The sequence below is a fragment of the Talaromyces marneffei genome, chromosome 1, assembly GCF_009556855.1.
Source record: "Talaromyces marneffei chromosome 1, complete sequence".
NCBI lineage: Eukaryota > Fungi > Ascomycota > Eurotiomycetes > Eurotiales > Trichocomaceae > Talaromyces > Talaromyces marneffei.
Window position 1 is genome coordinate 4,280,618 of NC_072348.1, and position 20,068 is coordinate 4,300,685.

General features: G+C 47.9%; 8 protein-coding genes across 8 annotated transcripts; 3 read left to right on the forward strand and 5 right to left on the reverse strand.

Moving 5' to 3' along the window:
- Positions 1 to 55: 55 nt before the first annotated feature.
- Positions 56 to 1,413, reverse strand: EYB26_001574 (uncharacterized protein; the record flags this gene model as incomplete). Its single annotated transcript, XM_054260883.1, has 3 exons — positions 56 to 655; positions 708 to 1,231; positions 1,293 to 1,413. 3 exons carry the CDS (start codon positions 1,411 to 1,413, stop codon positions 56 to 58), a joined length of 1,245 nt encoding a protein of 414 aa, XP_054116858.1.
- A 440-nt stretch (positions 1,414 to 1,853) lies between these two features.
- Positions 1,854 to 2,252, reverse strand: EYB26_001575 (uncharacterized protein; the record flags this gene model as incomplete). The annotated part of the gene is made up of 1 exon (XM_054260884.1): positions 1,854 to 2,252. The coding sequence occupies one exon, from the start codon at positions 2,250 to 2,252 to the stop codon at positions 1,854 to 1,856; it is 399 nt and encodes a 132-aa protein (XP_054116859.1).
- A 698-nt stretch (positions 2,253 to 2,950) lies between these two features.
- EYB26_001576 (uncharacterized protein) lies at positions 2,951 to 4,345 on the forward strand (the record flags this gene model as incomplete). Its single annotated transcript, XM_054260885.1, has 3 exons — positions 2,951 to 2,967; positions 3,021 to 4,278; positions 4,343 to 4,345. 3 exons carry the CDS (start codon positions 2,951 to 2,953, stop codon positions 4,343 to 4,345), a joined length of 1,278 nt encoding a protein of 425 aa, XP_054116860.1.
- A 232-nt stretch (positions 4,346 to 4,577) lies between these two features.
- EYB26_001577 (uncharacterized protein) lies at positions 4,578 to 6,254 on the reverse strand (the record flags this gene model as incomplete). Its single annotated transcript, XM_054260886.1, has 1 exon — positions 4,578 to 6,254. The coding sequence occupies one exon, from the start codon at positions 6,252 to 6,254 to the stop codon at positions 4,578 to 4,580; it is 1,677 nt and encodes a 558-aa protein (XP_054116861.1).
- Positions 6,255 to 7,029: 775 nt separating this feature from the next.
- Positions 7,030 to 10,040, reverse strand: EYB26_001578 (uncharacterized protein; the record flags this gene model as incomplete). Its single annotated transcript, XM_054260887.1, has 5 exons — positions 7,030 to 8,254; positions 8,306 to 8,674; positions 8,732 to 9,692; positions 9,746 to 9,800; positions 9,855 to 10,040. The coding sequence occupies 5 exons, from the start codon at positions 10,038 to 10,040 to the stop codon at positions 7,030 to 7,032; spliced, it is 2,796 nt and encodes a 931-aa protein (XP_054116862.1).
- A 4,668-nt stretch (positions 10,041 to 14,708) lies between these two features.
- On the forward strand, positions 14,709 to 16,172 carry EYB26_001579 (uncharacterized protein; the record flags this gene model as incomplete). Its single annotated transcript, XM_054260888.1, has 1 exon — positions 14,709 to 16,172. One exon carries the CDS (start codon positions 14,709 to 14,711, stop codon positions 16,170 to 16,172), a length of 1,464 nt encoding a protein of 487 aa, XP_054116863.1.
- Positions 16,173 to 17,465: 1,293 nt separating this feature from the next.
- EYB26_001580 (uncharacterized protein) lies at positions 17,466 to 18,396 on the forward strand (the record flags this gene model as incomplete). The annotated part of the gene is made up of 3 exons (XM_054260889.1): positions 17,466 to 17,517; positions 17,610 to 17,964; positions 18,048 to 18,396. The coding sequence occupies 3 exons, from the start codon at positions 17,466 to 17,468 to the stop codon at positions 18,394 to 18,396; spliced, it is 756 nt and encodes a 251-aa protein (XP_054116864.1).
- Positions 18,397 to 18,566: 170 nt separating this feature from the next.
- Positions 18,567 to 19,816, reverse strand: EYB26_001581 (uncharacterized protein; the record flags this gene model as incomplete). The annotated part of the gene is made up of 4 exons (XM_054260890.1): positions 18,567 to 18,951; positions 19,038 to 19,414; positions 19,486 to 19,593; positions 19,652 to 19,816. The coding sequence occupies 4 exons, from the start codon at positions 19,814 to 19,816 to the stop codon at positions 18,567 to 18,569; spliced, it is 1,035 nt and encodes a 344-aa protein (XP_054116865.1).
- Positions 19,817 to 20,068: the final 252 nt, after the last annotated feature.

Here is a 20,068-nt window from a genome sequence, read left to right on the forward strand (position 1 = left end):
TGCTTATAACGACCAAAGACAGGGTCAGGAATCCCCATAAAAATCCAAACGTGCATCATTTTGTCTTTTGCTGCTCTGCCGTCGCCTTCTCATCCAACGGACCTTGAGAAAAATTGTCGTTCGCCAACAACATCACAACCTGAACAGCCAAACAGCCAACGACAGCGGCCGAGCTGGCATTAGTGCTAGGAAACACATTCCATCCCCACTCCTGCACCGCCCAGACTGTATATACCAGCACGGGATGAAAGTTTGCTTGCCACAGCAAGAACGGTGTGGTCCAGGCAAGATACGCATAGAATTGATAGTGCAGCGACCTTGCGCACAGCATTCCGATCACCATTGACGAGAGGATTGTGGTAGTGATATATTTGCTGGATAGGGGGGATTTTGTCGAACGACCCTCGAGGAACGTTTGGGCGAATATATTGATCTCTTCGCCCGATGGACGGATCCAGCGGGTAGCAAGGAAAGCGAGAATGAGGACCACGTGCAGAACGAGAAGGTTGAGGGCGAAGACGGACGAGTTAAAGACTTCCTCGTCTATGAATCGCCAGTTGACCGTCCATACATGGAGAAATTGCCTGGTTAGCTCGAATGCGCGTGATACATAGCCAATGGCGTTTTCTTGCAGGAATGGTATGCCAAGCAGTACCTGTGAAGTTAGTACGAGAAAATAATATACCCCAGACCATGTGTTAGCTTACCTGCGTCAAAACCGCATTAAGCGCAAGCGGTACAGCAGCCCAAATCCCCCCTGACAAAGCTATTACAATAGCCACACCTGGAGCAAGCAACAACAAAGACATTTTAACTCCTACTCCCAAAGACCATACCGTAGTCGCAACAGTCAATTGTCGTCGCTGAAAGAAGAAAATAGCCACCCACATAGCCAACGTCGCAATTCCATCATTGAACAATCTCAGCATATAGATGCTGTGTAGTCGTTTGGATAGCACCAGCAACGGAAGTAGGTATGGCGGCGCACCGGCTTTGATGTAGCAAGACAGTACAACGATCAAGGTGGCAATGTAAATTCCGGCGAAGATGTATTGCCCCAGCTCAATGTCTTGGCCCTTGTTTGTCAATTCGTACAGAAACGAGTAGATATAGACGTGGCTGGCGGGGTACACGAGAGGGCCGGTGTCACCCTTGATGGCAGTATAGTCACGTTCGCCGGCTTGGTAGAGGGCAATTTGTTGCATGTAGGTTGTCCAGTCGATTTCCGTGTCTGTCGAGTCTGTAAGTCTGTATCCTGAAGAAACAAGAAAAGACGGGAAGTGTTGACGTACAGGACACCTTTTTGATGATGAGTGCAGAGAGCACTGCATCTACCAAAACGAGCAATGGCGCAATCCATAGCGAATACTTGGGTTTGGTTAGTATATTGACGATTGTATTTGAGATCGCCATTGTTTCGAATTGCTTGCTCGTTGTCCTTGAACTGATGTGACGTATGAGACGAGACAAGATCTGGATTTGTTGTCTTGATGGCTATCCGCGGAATATGCTGGCTGGTTAGCGCCGTTTACAGCCGTTAAATAGCATGACCGAGAAAACAGCATCAATTGCTAAATATTATTTGAGCTGGGAACTAGGGAGAAATTATGAGAAAGTATTGTCTTGTAGATCATTTATTGTACAGATATCTAATCTGTGGGTATACACAAATATACAAAGCGCCTTCGTCACCCCAATTCGATGTCAATCAGCTGTTGACAGTTGCCGATTTTAAACACCCCCATGACACACTGGTCAGGAATATTATTCTTTATTTTAATGATTCTGTGCCTTCCTCGCTGGCCGCAGGGCTCTCAACTGCCATTCTCATGAACGGCTATATTCGGCTTCGATTATTGTTGCCGATTGTCCGTCGTATCATCATCATCATCATTATTATTATGCGAGAACCCAAGCAGCTGGCCAACAATGCCTCGCGGTTTTGGGACCGGACACTCTCGCCCAATTCGAGCAAGTGACTCTGCTTCAGCCTCCATCTGGAGGAACGTCGCTACTTCGTCGGCCGATGACTCTGCAAATTGTGGCGGTACCGCTTTCGTTGCGGCAACTTCTTTGGTATGTTGTAGTAATTCGTCTTGTTGGGGGCTTTCAGGTGTTTTCCTCCTCCTTCGCGGTCTTATAATCTGTTGGCCATCGGCCGTCATCTCGACTTGCGAATCGGCTAGTGTTCGGCGCGGAGCAGGACAGGGAAATATATGAGGAAGGCCGACGATGACAAAGGAGGCGACCATGGTGGCAGCAAATAAAGAGCTCGTTGACCGCGAGCGCGGATGCAGAATTGGCGGCATTGTAGTGGTTTATGAGAGGAATTGAATGAGCGTCATGTATCCGGAAGAGGGCTGGGTGTAGTAGAGTGATGCCGCTATGCCAATTGTGCTGGTGGTTGTTAGCGGAGCCATTGAGTCGAAATTGCCATGCCATTGAGATCCATACCATTCATTCTGACTTGATTGAGCTATATGCTGGCGAGCATGGTGCCGAATTGCTGGAGGAGCTAGCTATTCTGTTCTGTGTTGGTTGATGAATCCGGTAGTCTCCGTTAACTTTGTCAGAGGCTTTTGAGATCACCTGATTTGACGACCGCGGAGAGGGTGGGGCAGGTTGATTGCCATCAAATTTAGGCAAAATTTAGGCTTATCGGGGCCAGCCTCGATTGGTGGTCTGCCCCCGTCGCAGAGCAACATCAAGCATTCGTGAACAGTTGCGCGCCACACTGAGTCTGCAATATCACTCCAGTTGTTACGGTCTATTTGATCTTTATCCTCTAATCTCTTTTGGAGAATAGCCGCCTTATCTGCTGGTTAGAAAAGGCATGCGGTGGTTGTGAGCGCTAGTAGCGGGGACTTTCGCTGCTCAGAGCTCAATCGGCTTGAGTGAGTCGCGCATCTTCTGGCAGTGACGGCACACTATAATAATAGCAAGCGACATCATGAGCGACTTGGATAAGTACGTACACAAACCAAATGAATGAGTTAGTTTGTTCTATACTGACTGATCAGAGCCATCGCACAACTGAGAGCTTGTCGACCGATCCCCGAAGCCCAGGTCCGCGAGCTCTGTTACAAGGCACGTGAGCTCCTCATCGAAGAAGGAAACGTAGTCTCGGTCGATGCGCCAGTGACAATATGCGGTGACATCCATGGACAATTCCATGACCTCATGGAACTCTTCAGAGTAGGTGGCGACGTACCCGACACAAACTACCTCTTCATGGGCGATTTCGTAGACAGAGGCTTCTACTCGCTCGAATCGTTCTTGCTTCTGTTATGCTTAAAAGTCCGATACCCCGATCGCATTACGCTGATACGCGGAAACCACGAATCGAGACAGATTACGACTGTTTACGGCTTTTACGATGAATGTATCCGCAAATACGGGAGTGCGAATGTGTGGCGGTATTGTTGCGAGGTGTTTGATTATCTGGCACTAGGTGCTTTGGTTCTTGGCGCAAGTTCGGAGCTTGAGCCGACGAGTCGCATTGAGAATTCACAGATTGATGGCGAGTTGGAGACAGAGGTGCTGAATGCTAATGGCGAGGTTACGTCTATGTCTTATCGACCGCGGTATCGATCATCGTCAGACGCATCGACAGACACAAGAGATATTTCGCCTCCGAGAGACATATCTGCGGCGCCTGGCAATACGCCATCTAGGACTGGGCCAGCCGGTACAGGAGCGTCGGGCAGCAGCTCGGGAAGCTATGGCACAACGGCGGGTGCAGTATTGTGTGTCCACGGAGGTCTGTCACCGTTAGTGGATAGCGTTGACAAGATCCGTTTGATTGATCGAAAACAAGAAGTGCCTCATGAAGGTGCCATGTGCGATCTCCTCTGGTCCGATCCCGACGAAATCGAAGGCTGGGGCTTGAGCCCTCGAGGCGCTGGATTCCTTTTTGGAGGCGACATTGTCAAACACTTCAACCACAAAAACGATCTCTCCCTCATTGCTCGCGCTCATCAGCTCGTTATGGAGGGCTACAAGGAGATGTTCGATGGCGGCATTGTTACGGTCTGGTCAGCACCGAACTATTGTTACCGATGCGGTAATGTCGCTGCTATACTGGAACTTGGAGAAGACGCCAGCAACGGTGGCACAGTCGCTCGGACCAACGGCGATATTGGACGGAGTAATGGAGTACTGCGCAGTGACCTGGGGAAACATATTCTGGGTCCTGGTCGACGGTACAGGGTTTTTGAGGCGGCGGCGCAAGATACTAGAGGAATGCCGGCGAAGAAGCCTGTTGCCGATTATTTTTTGGTAAAGTCCTTCCCCCCCTTCTGTTCTGTTCTGTTCATACGGCACAGTACTAATATGCTTTTAGTGATGTCATTAATGATCTCTTTTTCTCACGCAGTTCTTCGTTACTGCATTTCTATTTTTGTTACGAGGTTTTCAGTTTGATGTCCTAGGATACATTCAAAGATACCTTATCCTATGTATTATTCCTTTTGCATATTTGAATCCCATTATTAAAGGACCTTTGCAATCCTTAATGATACTCAATATTCCCACTAGGTCAGAGCTTCTCCCCAATATATTTACTAACTCCCCGGCATTCACATACCTAGGTGACATGGAGCAACACCCTCCTCAGCAAACACCTTCTTCACATTCTCCTTCCGTAGGCCCGTAGCAATCTGCAAAGGCGTCTTCCCACTAAAATTCCGAACATTAGGTTTCGCTCCTGCTCTCAACAACATCCTCACAATCCCCGCATGTCCCGTTTGCGCAGCTTGATGCAGCGCTGTCATTCCCCTGGTGGCCCCTCTCGCGTTCAGGTCCGCTCCTCGCTCAATCAAAAGCTTGAGGAGTTTCTCGTTCCCTGTGGCTGCTGCGGAGACCAGGGGCGTGTAACCTATCGCATCTCTCTCATCGACATGCGCTCCATTATCTAGCAGCAGCCGTACCATCTCTTCGCTCCCTAGGGCAACGGCGAATTTTAGCACGGGCTGTACCATGACGTTTGACTGTGAGGTTGAAGCGCCTTTCTCAAGGAGGGCTTTTGCAGATTCTAAATCGTCCTGCTCAATTGCCCTATGTAGCGGTGTATACCCTCTACTATCTTGAGCATTGATATTAGGTACCCCCTCTTCGAGCAGCGATTTTACGACGTCCTTCTGACCCCTTGATATAGCTTCGTGTAATGGGGTACTCGAACCCAGAAGACTCAACCCCGCTAACTGAAGCAAAGGATTCTGTTGCGCTTGAGGTTGTTGTTGTTGTTGTTGCTGTGTGGAAATCGCCTCCTGGGCAGGAGTCGCTTTCCAGATCTGCCTTGCCGAAATGACGGACAGCAACTCCTTTGCGTACGCAGCTGCCACGGATGCTGCATAGGGCTGCCATACCTCCGACTTGTGTGAGTCCGTATAATCGCTTATACCGCGTATGACCAGGCACGGGAACTGATCCATTAGACCCGCTGCCTCCATCTCAAAGCATAGAATCCCCGGATCTTCCTGCGCGAGGATATCGCGCATCTTCGCATCTCTAATAAGCTGGTTGCCGGACGCAATGATTCCATAATGCACGCGGGGTTCTGTGGTTTTGCGATCTGGCCTGGCGACCAGGCGCTGTTTATCACAGTTCTGACATGAAGCCTCCACGGTCGAAACGTGCTCATAACCCGGCTCAAACAACTCATCCAACCCCTGGCCAGGATACGAAAACGTCTGCATGGAAGGATACTTTTGCGTAATTTGAGACAACAAAGTAGGGATTTGTGTAAGACCCATCAAATGATCAGCCTGCAACTCCGATACAGCGGTCAGGAGAACCTGAGGCGGTTTATTCAGCGATCCAGTGCGCTCAAATAAGCCATTCCCCAGACTCTTCCCCAGATCGTACTGTAGTACACCCCCGGAACTATTGGTCGGTTTACTAACGACAACATCCCCCAACCGAATCGGCTCATTATCCCTATCACCATGCCTATCAGGCACACCACCACCAATACCAACCATGAGCCCAAACCTAATCGAGGGGAAAGTATGCAGCATGCTCGACGCAACGGTCGCCGCAGAGGTGGTACCATGAACACCGGATGGCAGGCACGCAATCGCGATGTTGTGTCCGTTTATGGAACCTAGGCAATAAGAATTTTGGTCGTTGGATGCTTGCGGTTGCGGCAGTTTGGGGTGAATTTCGTCGAGCATGGCCTTTGCGGCGGCCATTTCTAGGGGCAGGGCGCATATCCAGCCTACTGTGTATTCGGAGGGGGTTCTTTCGTTGGCCATTTTTTTCGTCCCTACCTAAGGTTCTTTCCACTTGAAAAAGGGTCTGGTCAAGTTTGTACATGAGTTTTCACACGCTGATCGATCCATGGATGGATGCATGAAAAAAGAAAAGAACAAGACGTTCTCGGGACTTCTATATACGTATCAGCTCACACTTTACTACGGAGCAACGTAGTTACATACGTAGTTATCTACCTAACTAATTATGTATGTACACCAACTAGTTAACTAACTAGTTATGTATGCATGAGGAGATAAAACGTTGGACTCGGATCCGGCCCTAACCAGGCTGACTCAACCTGCAAAGCTTGTCACGAATTGGCATGACAATATACATATGGAGCTTCCACGACCTATCGGACAGATACACAACCCTGGTCAAGCCTCATGGGGGCATTAGGCTAGCTCTTCAAGGCTATGCTTGCCGACATACATACCCAGTCCTGCCTATCAACTAGTATCATGATGCTAGTTACTAAGCACGCGAGACAATAACTTATAACTAATCCAGTTTGTACAAATTACTATGATAAATCTGACATACTTACAATAGCAAAAAAAGACAGAGGTATAATCGGTAAAACTAAGACATTACATGAGCAAATCGCATGGCTGAGCCTCCTGTATCTAAATTCCACATTGACTCCAATCTATACAAAAAAAAAAAAAAATTTAAATTTCCAGAGTATGTCCCAATGTTTTTTGATGTTCGTAAAAGTTCAGGCTTCGTCAAGTTTCATCTCAGTGTATTTGTTGGTCATGAAGGAGTCTCGTTTCATTGGTATCCTGATGGAGGCATGTTTTGAAAGCCGTAAGCATGTTTGACGCCGCCGTCCTGGGGAATGTTTCCTGATAATTGCAGGTTGCCTAGTGCTTCGTTGCCGTTGGTGCGTGGCTGCATATCAACTGTATTGTGGCCATTGGAAGGACGATTCTGATGAACAGGATGAAGGGAAGAACGAGAAGCATGAGGCGGAGGGGCAGGAAGGTTGAGGTTCATGAATTGGTTTCCTGCCCATCCTTCACCCCAGTTTTCGAGCCCCAAAGCTAATGCGCTTTGATCACGCATCCACCAATCTTGGTTCTCTTCCAGCATGTTTTCAGTCATCCCATTAAAGACAGGCATTGGCGGAGTGCCGCCGACTGCCACGGGACTATTGCTGCTGTTGGAATTGTTGCAGGATATATCTTGATTGTTCATACTCATTGTGTCCGGTTGGGGTTTATATCCACCATTAGGCTGCGAATAAGCCATGCCTTGAGTTGGGTAAACGCTGGATATGCTAGTCGGGGGTGATGTCTGGTCTGGAGCTGGAGGGTAGCTCATAAAAGGAAGTATTTCTAGTTGGTCAGGATAGCGTGTGGGTTGGACATTTGCCATCGGATGCTGAACGGCGGCACCAATTGTGGGAGAATAAACCGTTCGTTTGTTAGATTGGGTCATTGCCGGTAGCAGTTGCGGGAGTGTGGATGATGTGTATAGTTCATCGTGTTTTTGATGAACAACGGGTACGCTCATGATAGCATTTGCCGACATGGGCGAGGTTTCGGACACACTGGGTGAAGTCACTTGGTCCCAATGGCCCCACGATCCCCATTTGACACGAGTCCGGTCAAAGACCGTAGTGACTTCGTTTGGTATTTCGATCTGCCATTTGACAGCAGATAAATCAAGAATCCTTAAAGTACGTCGAGCGCAGAGCCAGCCTTCGCCTATTTCTTCCAAGTTTCGAACGCCGTGGATGAGGTCTCTTCTAGCGTTGCGGTCTGGCAGGTTCAAAAGATGAATCGTGCAAGCTGAATGGACAATATATACTGCAATGTTACAAATTTGTCGCAGACCGTATGACTTTTTATAGATTCGGAGTAATTTAGATATGGCAGCCGCAGCTTGTGAGCATAATCTTCGGGGGGAGACATGTTGTGGTAAGGGGGATGTTGATTTGGTGTATTTGAGGAAAGGGCGGTATAGATGGATGAATAAAAGTTGGTAGAACATACTAAAAATCGTTAATATAGTCTCGGTAGTTCATCGGTGTAAGAAGACATACTGCATGACTAAGACAGGTGGTAGTTGACCGTCTCTCGGCTCCATTTCTGCTGGTAGGCCCTTCTTCCAAGCCTCAAGCCGTGTGTGCAGGTCACTGAGCTTTGAGAGTTCGGCTTGTCGCGAAGGCTGCTTTTCGGAAGGCATAGGATGGTAGAAGAATGCCAGTAGATCGTTGCTAATTTCGCAGAGCTTTGAAATCTGCAAGGCTACTGCTCGAGTTCGCGCAGGCTGTGCGCGTTCTCGTCCAACGCCAACGTCCGTATATGGTATCCATGGCTCCGCTTCTTCTGCAGGATAGACGTCAAACTTGGGGACTGTGGCATCAGCGAGGGATAGTTGTGGTTGACGGCCCAGGTAATTAGACCAGCATCTATCGATACGCCAGGTTAGAATAATAAGTCTGGGAACAAGGAGGAGACAAGCGTACTTATCAAACAGATAACAACCCCAGAAAGTAATCCTTCGAGCGTCAATATCCTCCTCCATCAACTTGCTCGAACCCAAGTTTGTGGCACCAAAATTGAGCCCTAGATCATAGGCCATTCGAAAACTCATACCGCTGTAAACCCAGCCTTTGCCTTCCCGGCCACAGCCTGCTTCGCGAACAGACATCAATGCTAGCGCCTGCACAGTGCAAAGTTTGGCCTTTTCATGTTCATCGTGTTCTAGTAACAACCGTTTGGCTTCTCTGAAAAAGTGATCACCCGCCGTCGCAGAGTCCTCCGGGTGCTCATAAGCACCGGGCCACGAGCTGAAGTGGCAACCCAGAGCCAGCATTGTGTTCACCAAAAAAGACGAGCAGTATGAGCTGGACTGGCCGCGGCGAAAGTCTCGGTAAAAAAGATTTTTGGATAATGTAGTGAAGTATGCATAATGCCAGGTGAAGTACATGTTCATTAGATGCTTCACCAACGCCTCGTCGTCTGTAACCCTCGTCCACTGAGCGACCGAAAACCTTGAACCTTGTTTCATCTTAACCAACTCGCGAGAGGAGTGTCCATCGTCAAGTTGTAAATCGGGGGGTAGGAATAGCAGGTTGGATGTGCCACCAATGAATTTGACGGAACCATCCAGCATCAGCTCGCTCATCTTCCCTGCAAGCTCGGACTCAAATTGGTCGGTTCCCGTGTCATCCTCGATGGGTTGTTCGCGCCGGGCCGTAATGGCAGAGGCATTTAAACCTCGCTCTTGATTTATGATGGCGTCTGCTACATCCTCCAAGCTGTCGCATAACCGGATTTGGCGAACCAAATCGAATGCGTTGTCTTCATCATAATTCAAGATCGCGTGTATGAGCGTTTGCAAGGTTGTATTTCGAGTTCGAAGGTTGTCGATATCTTTCTTGTACACCCCTTTCCTTCGATGATCGGAGTTCGGATCATATATACCTATTCCGATGTTAGTGTTGCGGTTGGATGAATGAGCTCGGTGGCAAGCTTACATGGCGTATGATACACGGATGAACAGGCGGCGCAACTAGGGAGATTTCCGTCGCACTGAATCATCAGCATGAGGTTCTTGGACTATTATTTAATGTAATGGGTTCATACCTTTGACTTCCTTCGACGACAAGCAATGCATGCCGAACTCACGCACCGACGTTTGGCTGCTTGACCATCATCATTCCGCTTGGCCTTGGCTTTGGTTCGACCCGACGCATTGCTAGAAGATGTTGGTTCCGGAGCCTCATCGGTACTTGTTGTACTGTCATTGTCAAATACAGCCCTCTCGTCCATTGCTCGAGACTCTCCGCGATTACGCCGGGCTTTGTGGATAGTCGATAGGCTTGTTCTTTCGTTATCGTAGGGTACGTTATCGTAAGGCACAGTCCATAATCGGGGAGCAACCGATCCTCACCGCGGAGATGATGAAACCATATCCGCTGCAGTGGTAAAGAATAAATCGACAAAGGCGAGCAGACGAGATCCGCGAGACGACGTTCAAGGAGGCGAAATCCGAATCACCGCTAAGCACGAACTACTGTAATTTTTCTGCAGGCGCGACCCCGCGCAACTCAGTAGTTTCCCCGATAACTCCAGACCTGTCTACCGCAGATGTTTGGATTTGCAATCAATAGTATCAACAGATAGCGCGGCAGGCGAATGAATAGAGAGGTAGAGACTGGGGCTAGTGCTATGGCTCGAATTGTGAGGTTGGGTCAGGTTGTTATCTCTGGAGTCGACGAGGATTGGTGGGTGATTGGTCGGTTCAGTCCGTTTGCCGTTCCCAGACATCCCGCGCTGCGATCTCGGCTCCTCCGGTATACCGTCTACGGCGGGCTGCTGCGACCAGCGCGATTATATATATATTATTTTGACGAACGAGTCGGAATATCGAAATGATGGGTGTCGATGCAATACTGCGGACTCACAAGAGGCGAGCTTGACAAAGGCATTGTCTCTACAGAGTGATCCAGTCAAGATGCAAGCGATGGCTAATCCAGCAAGCAAACCCTCTGATTGGCGGCACGGTGAATTGATTACTCTATGCGCTGTGATTGGCTCGTTTGGACCAGCATATAGGCATAGGATACGTACCATATGTAGTAAAAATGCTTCAGAGCCTGTCAACTCATTTCTGGCTGTCCTACGGCACAATGTGTACCCTGATCCCAGATTGCATATCCACGTTCCACCCCCGTCTTTCCCTGCTTGCCAATCGTGTCACGAGTGAGCCAGGCTTGGTTGGTTTGGGGTTCACCGAGATAAGAAAGAAAGGTAGAGCTTGTATGCACTATACTTTTAGTCTGCGATTGTTGCAATTGAAAACACCCAACAACGTATACAGGATTCACATGCATGCTAAATCCATGTTTGTATCTACACAGCACAGATTCACTGGAGAGTCTTAAGAGATGTTTTATGGTTATATATAGAGTAGATTACCAAGGCTCAACAGCATGAGAAATACACGCTTATCGCTGACGCTGATTGGCCGTCTGGGCGCAGTGAACAATCACAAGAGCTCTTGGAAGTCAACAAGAGCTCCTCGGTTAAGATCACCAGTCGGTATCCAAGCTGCCACAACCCTAAAACAAGAATAAAACACAGCGCTGCCGGTAATGCAGAGATAACCAGTGCCCAGGTAAGTCATTGAGCGCAATGACCACTAGCCTGGAAGGACATGCATACACTTCCCAGTTTGCTTTTCCGTGAGATCGGCCTGATTCAGCGATCTTATACAGATCGGTTGATTGGTAGATATGGCCCCTACTACGTAGTGGTTAACTACTACATCAAAAGAGGCATATGGCACCTGGTGGGGCGTGATAGTGATCATAGCTCCTGTAGTGCTTATCTACCATGTTTAGACTACGCGCGAGATCGACGAGATCTCATACCCACAGATTGTTAGCAAAGCAGAGTCCATATCTTTACATACATAATCGGTAACTAGTGGATGTACGTTTAGGTTTACGTTGGTTATAACTATTAGTTAACTAGTTAGATAGTTAACTAACGGTAAGTGACTACTACGTAGTAAGCCCCAAAGGCACGCTGAAGCCCTTACAGGAACCTTCCAGATTGGGCAGGTGCGTGGTTGCCCGATTAGGAAATATCGATTAACCTTGAATAGCAGCATCTGTTCTTCAACTAAACTATGATTTAATCTCAAGTATTGCCATGTCTTTCTCCAACATACTTATCGCGTTCTTCTGATGTATCAGACCGTCACCCCATGACGACATTCACTAGGGCTCAACGTGCTTGTAGGCTCTTGGCTGTTGTAGATGCTCAAAACAAAGCACGCATTACCTGAGAAGTAAGTATTGCCGCCAAACGATCTCCATCAGGACTCAGAAATTGATCGATTTGGCAGGATGGGCGTATGTTCTGGCCGACTGAGTTGAAGTGAACCGACGAACCTCACTTACCAGTTGACTCCAAATTCGAGATCTTGCCCACAATCAGATTAATTATAGTATCCTTCTCTCCTCAATCGGTAGAAATCTGGATTGATATCAGGTATCTCGTCCCTATGGTGTGTGCTTAGGAGCCGAGGATAATAAAGGTAAACGATTCTAGAATGTTTTATTTCGAATCAAAGTCAACCCAGTAATGTCAACCAAAATCCAGCAACGGCATTTTGAAAAGAAAAAAAAAAAAAAAAAAAAAAAAAGGTATAGCTAGATTTTAGTACTATGAGCACGAAAACCCATAAGCCTCAGGTCTGTTGTGAGATTCATCATCTGGTGGTCAATTTGTTGGTATCCGGACTGGCTTGCTTGACCGAAATTCCATCCTTAAGATAAACCATGCTATTGCATGAGCTAGTTAATCCAAATGCTTTTTTTCTTCAAGCACCTAAAGTTTCTCACACTATAGACGCGCGCCAAGGACGGGTGTTCTGCCTTTTTATTATCTAGCCAGCATCAATTCTGAGCATTTAGTTTATAGCAATTGCCATCTGGTGAAAATATGGTGTTCCCTCGTAAATGCCCCGGATTTGATTGAAGGGGCTACGGTAGCTACTAAAGCAGATGGAGGAAAATTACCCATCAATTAATGGCAGAAGGAGCAAAGGAACAGGTAGGTACCTGCATGCAGAAAGCGGGATAGGGTCATATCCTTGCAACTAACTTAACACAACGTTTAAGCGATTCCACCAGGGATGAATAAAATTTCAGGGGTACCAATGCAAACAGAGTATTTGAGTGCTTTCTGCTTCTGCTACGAGTATATTACGTAGTAAAAGTTTGAAAGTGCGTCGAGGCATAGAATATCCCGCGTCGTAAATGTGAAAAGGGAGCTCGCCTGTAACTAAGAACGGATATACAATGTATTATATATCGAAGTTAACTAGTTAGGGCACAACCCTGGCAGACTTACCTAACATGACGTACCGGTAACTTAACTAAGTTAGTTAACCTACACTCACACTGCATATCGGGCATTTGGACAACAAATATCACAATCCTCAGCCCTTCAACCCTTCAATTATTTTCTTCTCCTTTACATTGATTGATTAAATAGTTACACCGCTAATTTTCCGCTCACTTTGTTCGTGACAAGCTTCCCCTTGTGGATTTGTTCCACATACAACTGCCGGCTCGATGTGACTCTGGTTCCACGGTACCAGTACTTTACTACAGAGTAGCCATTTGATAAGAAAAATAAGAGAAAAAAGTATAATATATAAAACAATCGCGCGTTTTTCCGATTAACCGCGCGTTTTTCTCAGTTGAGTCTTTTGATGTTGTTCGACGAGTAATGTAGTGTGGTAGGTGGTGTTAGTTGACTTAAAACTTAACCTGTGTGATACATAGGTAGTTAGACGGAACACTCCGAGTTCTGGCTGTCTGCCTCGGTGTCGCATGCACAGCGTGGCCTTTTGGGACGTACTACGTACTACCACGCACTACGGAGTCGACTAACTCTTTCTTCGATGGCTCCACCGCAGAATATTCTGCAGCGGGTCAATCGGAAAGATCTGATACTCTGTTACGAATGGTCGGGTCGTTGTCAACTGCCCGAAACGGTTTAGAGGCCATTCGGGAGATCTCGACGGTTGTGTCTTGATCAAGGGCCATTGTGTACTCTGTAGGAGGTACTACAGAGTAGTAGTCAGAGGTCATCGACAAACCTCATAACAAAAGTCACACGACTCATTGGCTGGTACCACACTTTGGCATCGGATCTGCCAACACATCATATGGACAAGCCTAAATGCTGCCTGACAATGGCCGAACCGAGCAATCATTGAGTGAGGGATTTACCATTTAGTCATAGTTAGGACGGAGTAAGTTAACTACTAAACGGACGTAACGGAAAGGGTCCCCCACCGGGCTCAATCATCAATGTCAATGACGATTAATTTGCCAGCCGGAAATCTAATACGACGGTTCACATTACACGGCAATACGCTTCGTTACACCAATTCGGCAGTTGGCCGCGCTGTGCCCCACGCGGCGAACGTAACGTTCGGTCACGTCTCTCCCCCGGCATTCATTAGTCAAGAAACTTACTCCGTAAGGAAGCGATGCTTATCTATCGTCTGCACCCTAGACTAGAAATTCCTCTTCATCTCAACACGACGCTGCTTTCGATTCTCTCTCGTTTCAACCGACGCCCTCGAAGATAATAATAACGCTCTCATCGACATCTCGATTATTATTACCGCTATCAACGCCTGCAGAATATCGCCCGTGGACGCCTGTGCGAGTCGCGTGCTATCTACACATTATCGGCGTGACTGATAACGGGCCCTTGTCTCACATCGCCGACGCACCCCAACGAACTAGCAATTTCGACGGAACAATACCGAAAGCTCTCTGCATCATCTCCTCGAGCGGAGTGTCATCGATCGTCGCCTTCACCATTTCCTATGTTCCTCGCCCAGACTCTCGACCAGAGTGCCTCCTCGGGAGTTAGTTATGCTACGAAAGTCCTCGTGAAGTATGCAATATGATGGTGCCCAGAGCCTTCATGTTTTCTTCGGCACGAGTCCAGAAGGATTCGGTTCAGAATGAAAAGAAGCCCGTGGCTGCCAGGACTGTGATAAATAGACAGATGCCAACTCGACCTCTACTACCTACCCCTGTCATGACTCCCTCCGTTGCCCTTACAGACTCGATCACAGTCCCTCATACGAGTCCTGTTATCATCCCACCGAAAGCGAGCACAGAGCGAAACAATACCGGTGTTTATGGCGATAACAGAAATGTCAGGACGGTACGCAGAGATTCTGCGTCATCACGACGATCATCCTCTACGCAGACCCAAGACCGCAACCTACCGCCATCTTTGAGCACACTTCTCGAAACGACAGCTATTCCTCGCCGAGGCAGAAGCATCAGAGGCGCACGCAAGTTGCCTCGCGGAAACCATGTCGAAGAGTTCAGTCGATTCCTTATGGATGGAGTCAAAACACGGGACGAGTTTGCCAATATCGATGGGGCATTAAGCTCGCCGCTGGACGTTCTACTCAGCCCCCCAGACGAGCATTATGGCAGTATACCGGTTTCTGTGAGCACCAGCAACACCGAAGTCGAGTCACCTCAGTTCAAACGCTCCATGTCAACGGACTCGGTGCCCTCTTTGGATCACGATTTGAATTCATTTATTACTTCCGGACCGAATACTCCCTATTCATCATCGCCTTCGCTTCAGAGACGAGCATTCGAGAGACGGAAGCAACTGTCTCCGCCGCAGGAATGTGCGACCGATCATCCCCTTCTCGACATTGATATTGAATCGTTCGACCCGTCTAATTATATGCAAGAAAGCACGCCTGCTGTTGCCTCACCAGAGAACCGTTCGTTACGGAATTTTCCGCGGCTTGGGTTCACGTTCAAATCCAATCTTACGGCTTCACTGAGGGCCATCAAATCTGCGGCTCAGACGGTGTCGAATTTTGCAACACCTTCAGTTCGACCGGATGATTTCCTTACACGATCTCTTTTTTCCATTACTCCCGAGCTGACAGACGACCGGCGCCCACTTCCATTGAGCGGGCCGCCTTCCCCTGCTCTTCGCCGCTATCTCAATCCGATCACATTGTCTCCTGCCGAGATGCACGTCTACAGCGACCATCCTCATGACAAGTTGCAAGGACTGGACAACTGTCCCGTTTCGATCCAGATGCAAACATACAACCAATCCGGCTCAGGAGATAACAAGAGCACAAACCATCACGAGCTCCCATCTTCCCGACAGCGAGAACCGCGCGAAAACAGCGATTTCCTCCGCATGATCGTGCTGGAAATGAACATGCGCCGCAGCGGCAAACTACGCGATGACGTCCCCACGCGCGCGAGAATATGGCTTCCTCCACGCAAAGCCGCGCGACTCATTTCAGGAGACTACGAGGCAGGGCCGACCGTTCCTCAACGATGGGTTGGGATATCGATCGAGTGCATCGGCACTTAGCACACACTTTTACTTTGTTTTATCGCTTATCATTCAATTATGTACATAGCATTGCATCATGGGCATTCCTATCGGGGCACACACATACATACATACATACATAGCGCGGCGTTTTGTCACTAAACGATTTGGCTCTTGATAGCTCAGCGTTTAGTCAATTTATTTACCATTTTACCATTTTTACTTCTACAGTCTTCCACACAAATTTTATCAAAAAATAATACTACGTAGTACGCTCGCTTAACCGTGTACTGTGTAAATCAGCTGTGGAAATTAATTAATTTCTTTTTTTCCTGTTTTAAGCACGGAGTAAGTTAAAAAGGTTACTCACGGAGTCCGTACGTAACAGTAATTTCAAGTAAGTTAGGGCTTTGTAGATCCTCCACTCTTCTGGTTTTCTCGACATCCGCTCTTCCCGCACTGAAATATTGGTACGTACTCTTTCTTAAGTTAACTATTTGGTAGCATACCGGTATGTATATGGTACCTAGTACGGAGTAACTATGGTACCCCAAAAACCCTGAGGTCCTTTGACTCATGTAGAACAAGTGTTGACGTTAGTTACGTTAACGAGTAACAACTGCTCACAAAGGGTTCCGTTCTTTCACCCCCCACCTACTCTGTCCATGCACTCTTGTTTCTTGTTTAAAAACAGGGGGTTTGGACGCACTACGGACTGGGGGTGAACTCCCCACAGATGTTACCGTAAGTACCCTACGTAATGCTTGCTACCTACGTGATCCCTGAATAAGGGACTTTCAAGTGCTTAGGCATCTCTATAACGACTCTGTACGCATACCAGATAGTTCGTACCTTCATAGTAGTTATAGTATATCCAAGGACGATTTGAACATTCGAGAAGAACAGACCATCGACGCCGAAGATATCTTGGAAAAAAAAAAAAAAGAGATCAGTCTGAACTGTGTCAATTCAATTCAGCCTTCCAACTTTGAATCACCGTCAATGATCACTGGCTCGGTTGAATGAATCTGAGATTCTACATACTTGAATGAAGGAGGAATTGCTTAACTAATCTAATGTTCATGTTTAATGGCCATTTCCCCCTCTGATACATATGTGTATACCTAAATGAACTAATTCAATAGTTCGGCGCGCAGAATCGGCCCTTAAAATGACATCTTGACGAATTCGGAGGGAATGGGAACGGCGAAGGAACAAAGCCGCTCTATATTACGTAGGTAACTTAACTACTTAACCACATCTATTGGAAGATGATGAATCTATTCCCTATTCCATAACCACTGCAGAACACATTATTGTAATCAGCCAAACATGGACGGCCATCATGTATCATCCGATAGAGTGACGCTCTACGTAAAGAAGGGTAAGAAACAATTGATCCCAAACCCTAGGTAATGGATACCATATCCATACAAATCCGGAAGCAGAGCTAATGCGACAGGTCTACATACACAGCGACCCACACCTCAGGTCCCAATGTCGCCAAACTATTGATTCTATTGGACCTACTGCATATCCCCTATGACTACAAAGTACTCACGTCTCCGAGCGAGAGTGAATGGTTCGGGGAGATCAATCCGTATAAAATGGTGCCCGCGATAACCAGTCTGGAGGAGAGCGTGGTTATACAACAAGAAGGCGGACGGGAAAAGGAAGACAAGGCCACCGCTGTCTTGAACGTGTTTGAGAGTTCTGCGTGTCTCACGTTTTTAGCGGATAAGTATGATCGCGAGGGCTTGTATAAGGGGAAGACATTGGCGGAGCGGGCGAGGGTGTCGAGTTGGCTTATGGCGTATACCGCTGGGTTGGGGTGAGTTATCTATCTTGCCAATTTCCATTTTGAATTTCTAATCTATAGCCCTGAGCGGACGAAATGATTGATTGATTGAACAGCCCGACGGGGAAATGGTGGCTAACCCTCAAAGTCGGCCATGCCTCCACCATCGGCAACGCGCTCGAGATCCTGGCCGCCGCTATCAAAAAGGAATACAGTATCCTTGAAGCGCGCTTGAATGAACCGGGACAGCAATACATTGCCCTCGCGGATCGGCTTACGATAGCTGATATTGCGATCCTGCCCTTTGCGAATGCGCAGATTGCCATGTCCGCGCAGATTGAGTTTGGGGAGTACCCTGCCCTGAAGGCGTGGAGTGAGAAGGTGCTCGCCATGCCGGAGGTGGGGAGGGCGTTTATGAGGGTGCAGACTTTTGGTCATGAAGATGAAGCAAAAGAAGAAAGATAATGGATCTACTCTCCCATAGCTATTGGGTTACTCGCATAGAACTTGGGGTCATTGGAAGTCATTAATTCTATTCATTCATTAAAACTCGTAACTGCCCCTCCCATGTAGCTAGCGCCTCAAAATGTCAAAATGACGAAAAAAAAAGAGAGCTTTTTTTTTTTTTTTTTTTTTTAAACGGCGGCCCGAGGAGTCGTATCAGCGAGGGCAATGTCATCATTAGTAGTCCCCTGCTTCGACGGCACAGTATTTGCATTGGAAGCGCCCGCACCGATATAACCCAACTCCTCACCACCAGTACTCGATTGACTATGATTGGTGGTAAAGCGTGACCGTCCACGAAGCGAGCTCAAAAGGTTACGCGCGTACGATCCAAGTCTGGGGCTGACTCGCGAGTATACGACGGGCACCGAGCTGCTGCATACGCAAATGACGCCCATGGAGACTTCGAGGGATTCGAAAAGGTAGCTCATCCAGGTTGACGCGGTGGGATCGGAGCTGTCGATCTTGATCAGGGAGACGATGCAGCTGATGCGTAGGATGGAGCAGACGGTGGCACTGTTCAGTTAAAAAAAAAAATTGTGAGCGAAAAATCCATCAATCATTACTTCTCCAATGTTAATACTAGGTGGAGAAGCACGCACAATATACCAATGCTGAAAATCACCGAAACAAAAAACTTGCGCGTCATATCAATCTTCATATTCCAGATAATGGGCAACGGTAGAATGAGGATGATCAGGTCTAGAATGATATGAGCAATTCCCGTAGCTCCGCAGGCCTTGTTCTGATCAATGCATGTCCCATGCTCGGTCGGAGTCCAGAGCTTTTGCAGCGGCACACAGTCGCCCATGGTGCCCCCAAAGAAGGCTATCCACCATGCGACGCAGAAGCCCATAACGACGTAGCACGCGACAACATGCCAGCGGACGATGCTGAAGAGGCGCACATAGAGGAAAAGAATCGAGACTTGGAGGAGGGTTACTGCAGTTCCGTAGAGGGCGCCGCCGGCGATGATGGTCTGGAGTAGTTGGACTAGGTATTAGTGATTCGTTTCTTTCTTTGTTTGTTTGCTTGCTGGGATGGACTGACCTTGGCGTATACCACTATATTCGACACTTCAAGGGTGGTTATGGAAACTCCAAGACCACCGAATGCCACGCTAATACACAAATTAATATGAAGTCCGTATGCGAATATCTAATTTTTCCATCAGTAAGTGCAAATCGATTTGATATAAGCGAGACAGAGAGAGTACCAAACCGCCCAAGGCCAGGGCATCGTCAACCACAAAGCGCTGTCTCTTGATCTGGTGAGCATAAAAGCGCAAGCCAATCGCCAGAGTCGAAAAGACCAACACCACAGTTGGAACGATGATTAAGGCACGCTGCGGCGTAGAGTCAATTGTCACGGGCGGCGCCATCGCTGTACCTAGTAGATACCAGAAGTGACTGGAAGGGAGCTGGCTTGCATGACTCAATTCGCGGGCTTGAGCGGGGGGAACAGGTAGTTAATTAAGAATCAAACAAAGAAGGCGTGCTTCGTGCTACTAGTCTACGGCGCAAGTAGTGCAGGCTACGTGCAACGACAAGGATGACAAGGATGACAAGGGGCGACATGGATGTTGTCTCTCTCGGGGTTCCATTTCGCTCGGCGATTAAAGGATTCACCTCCC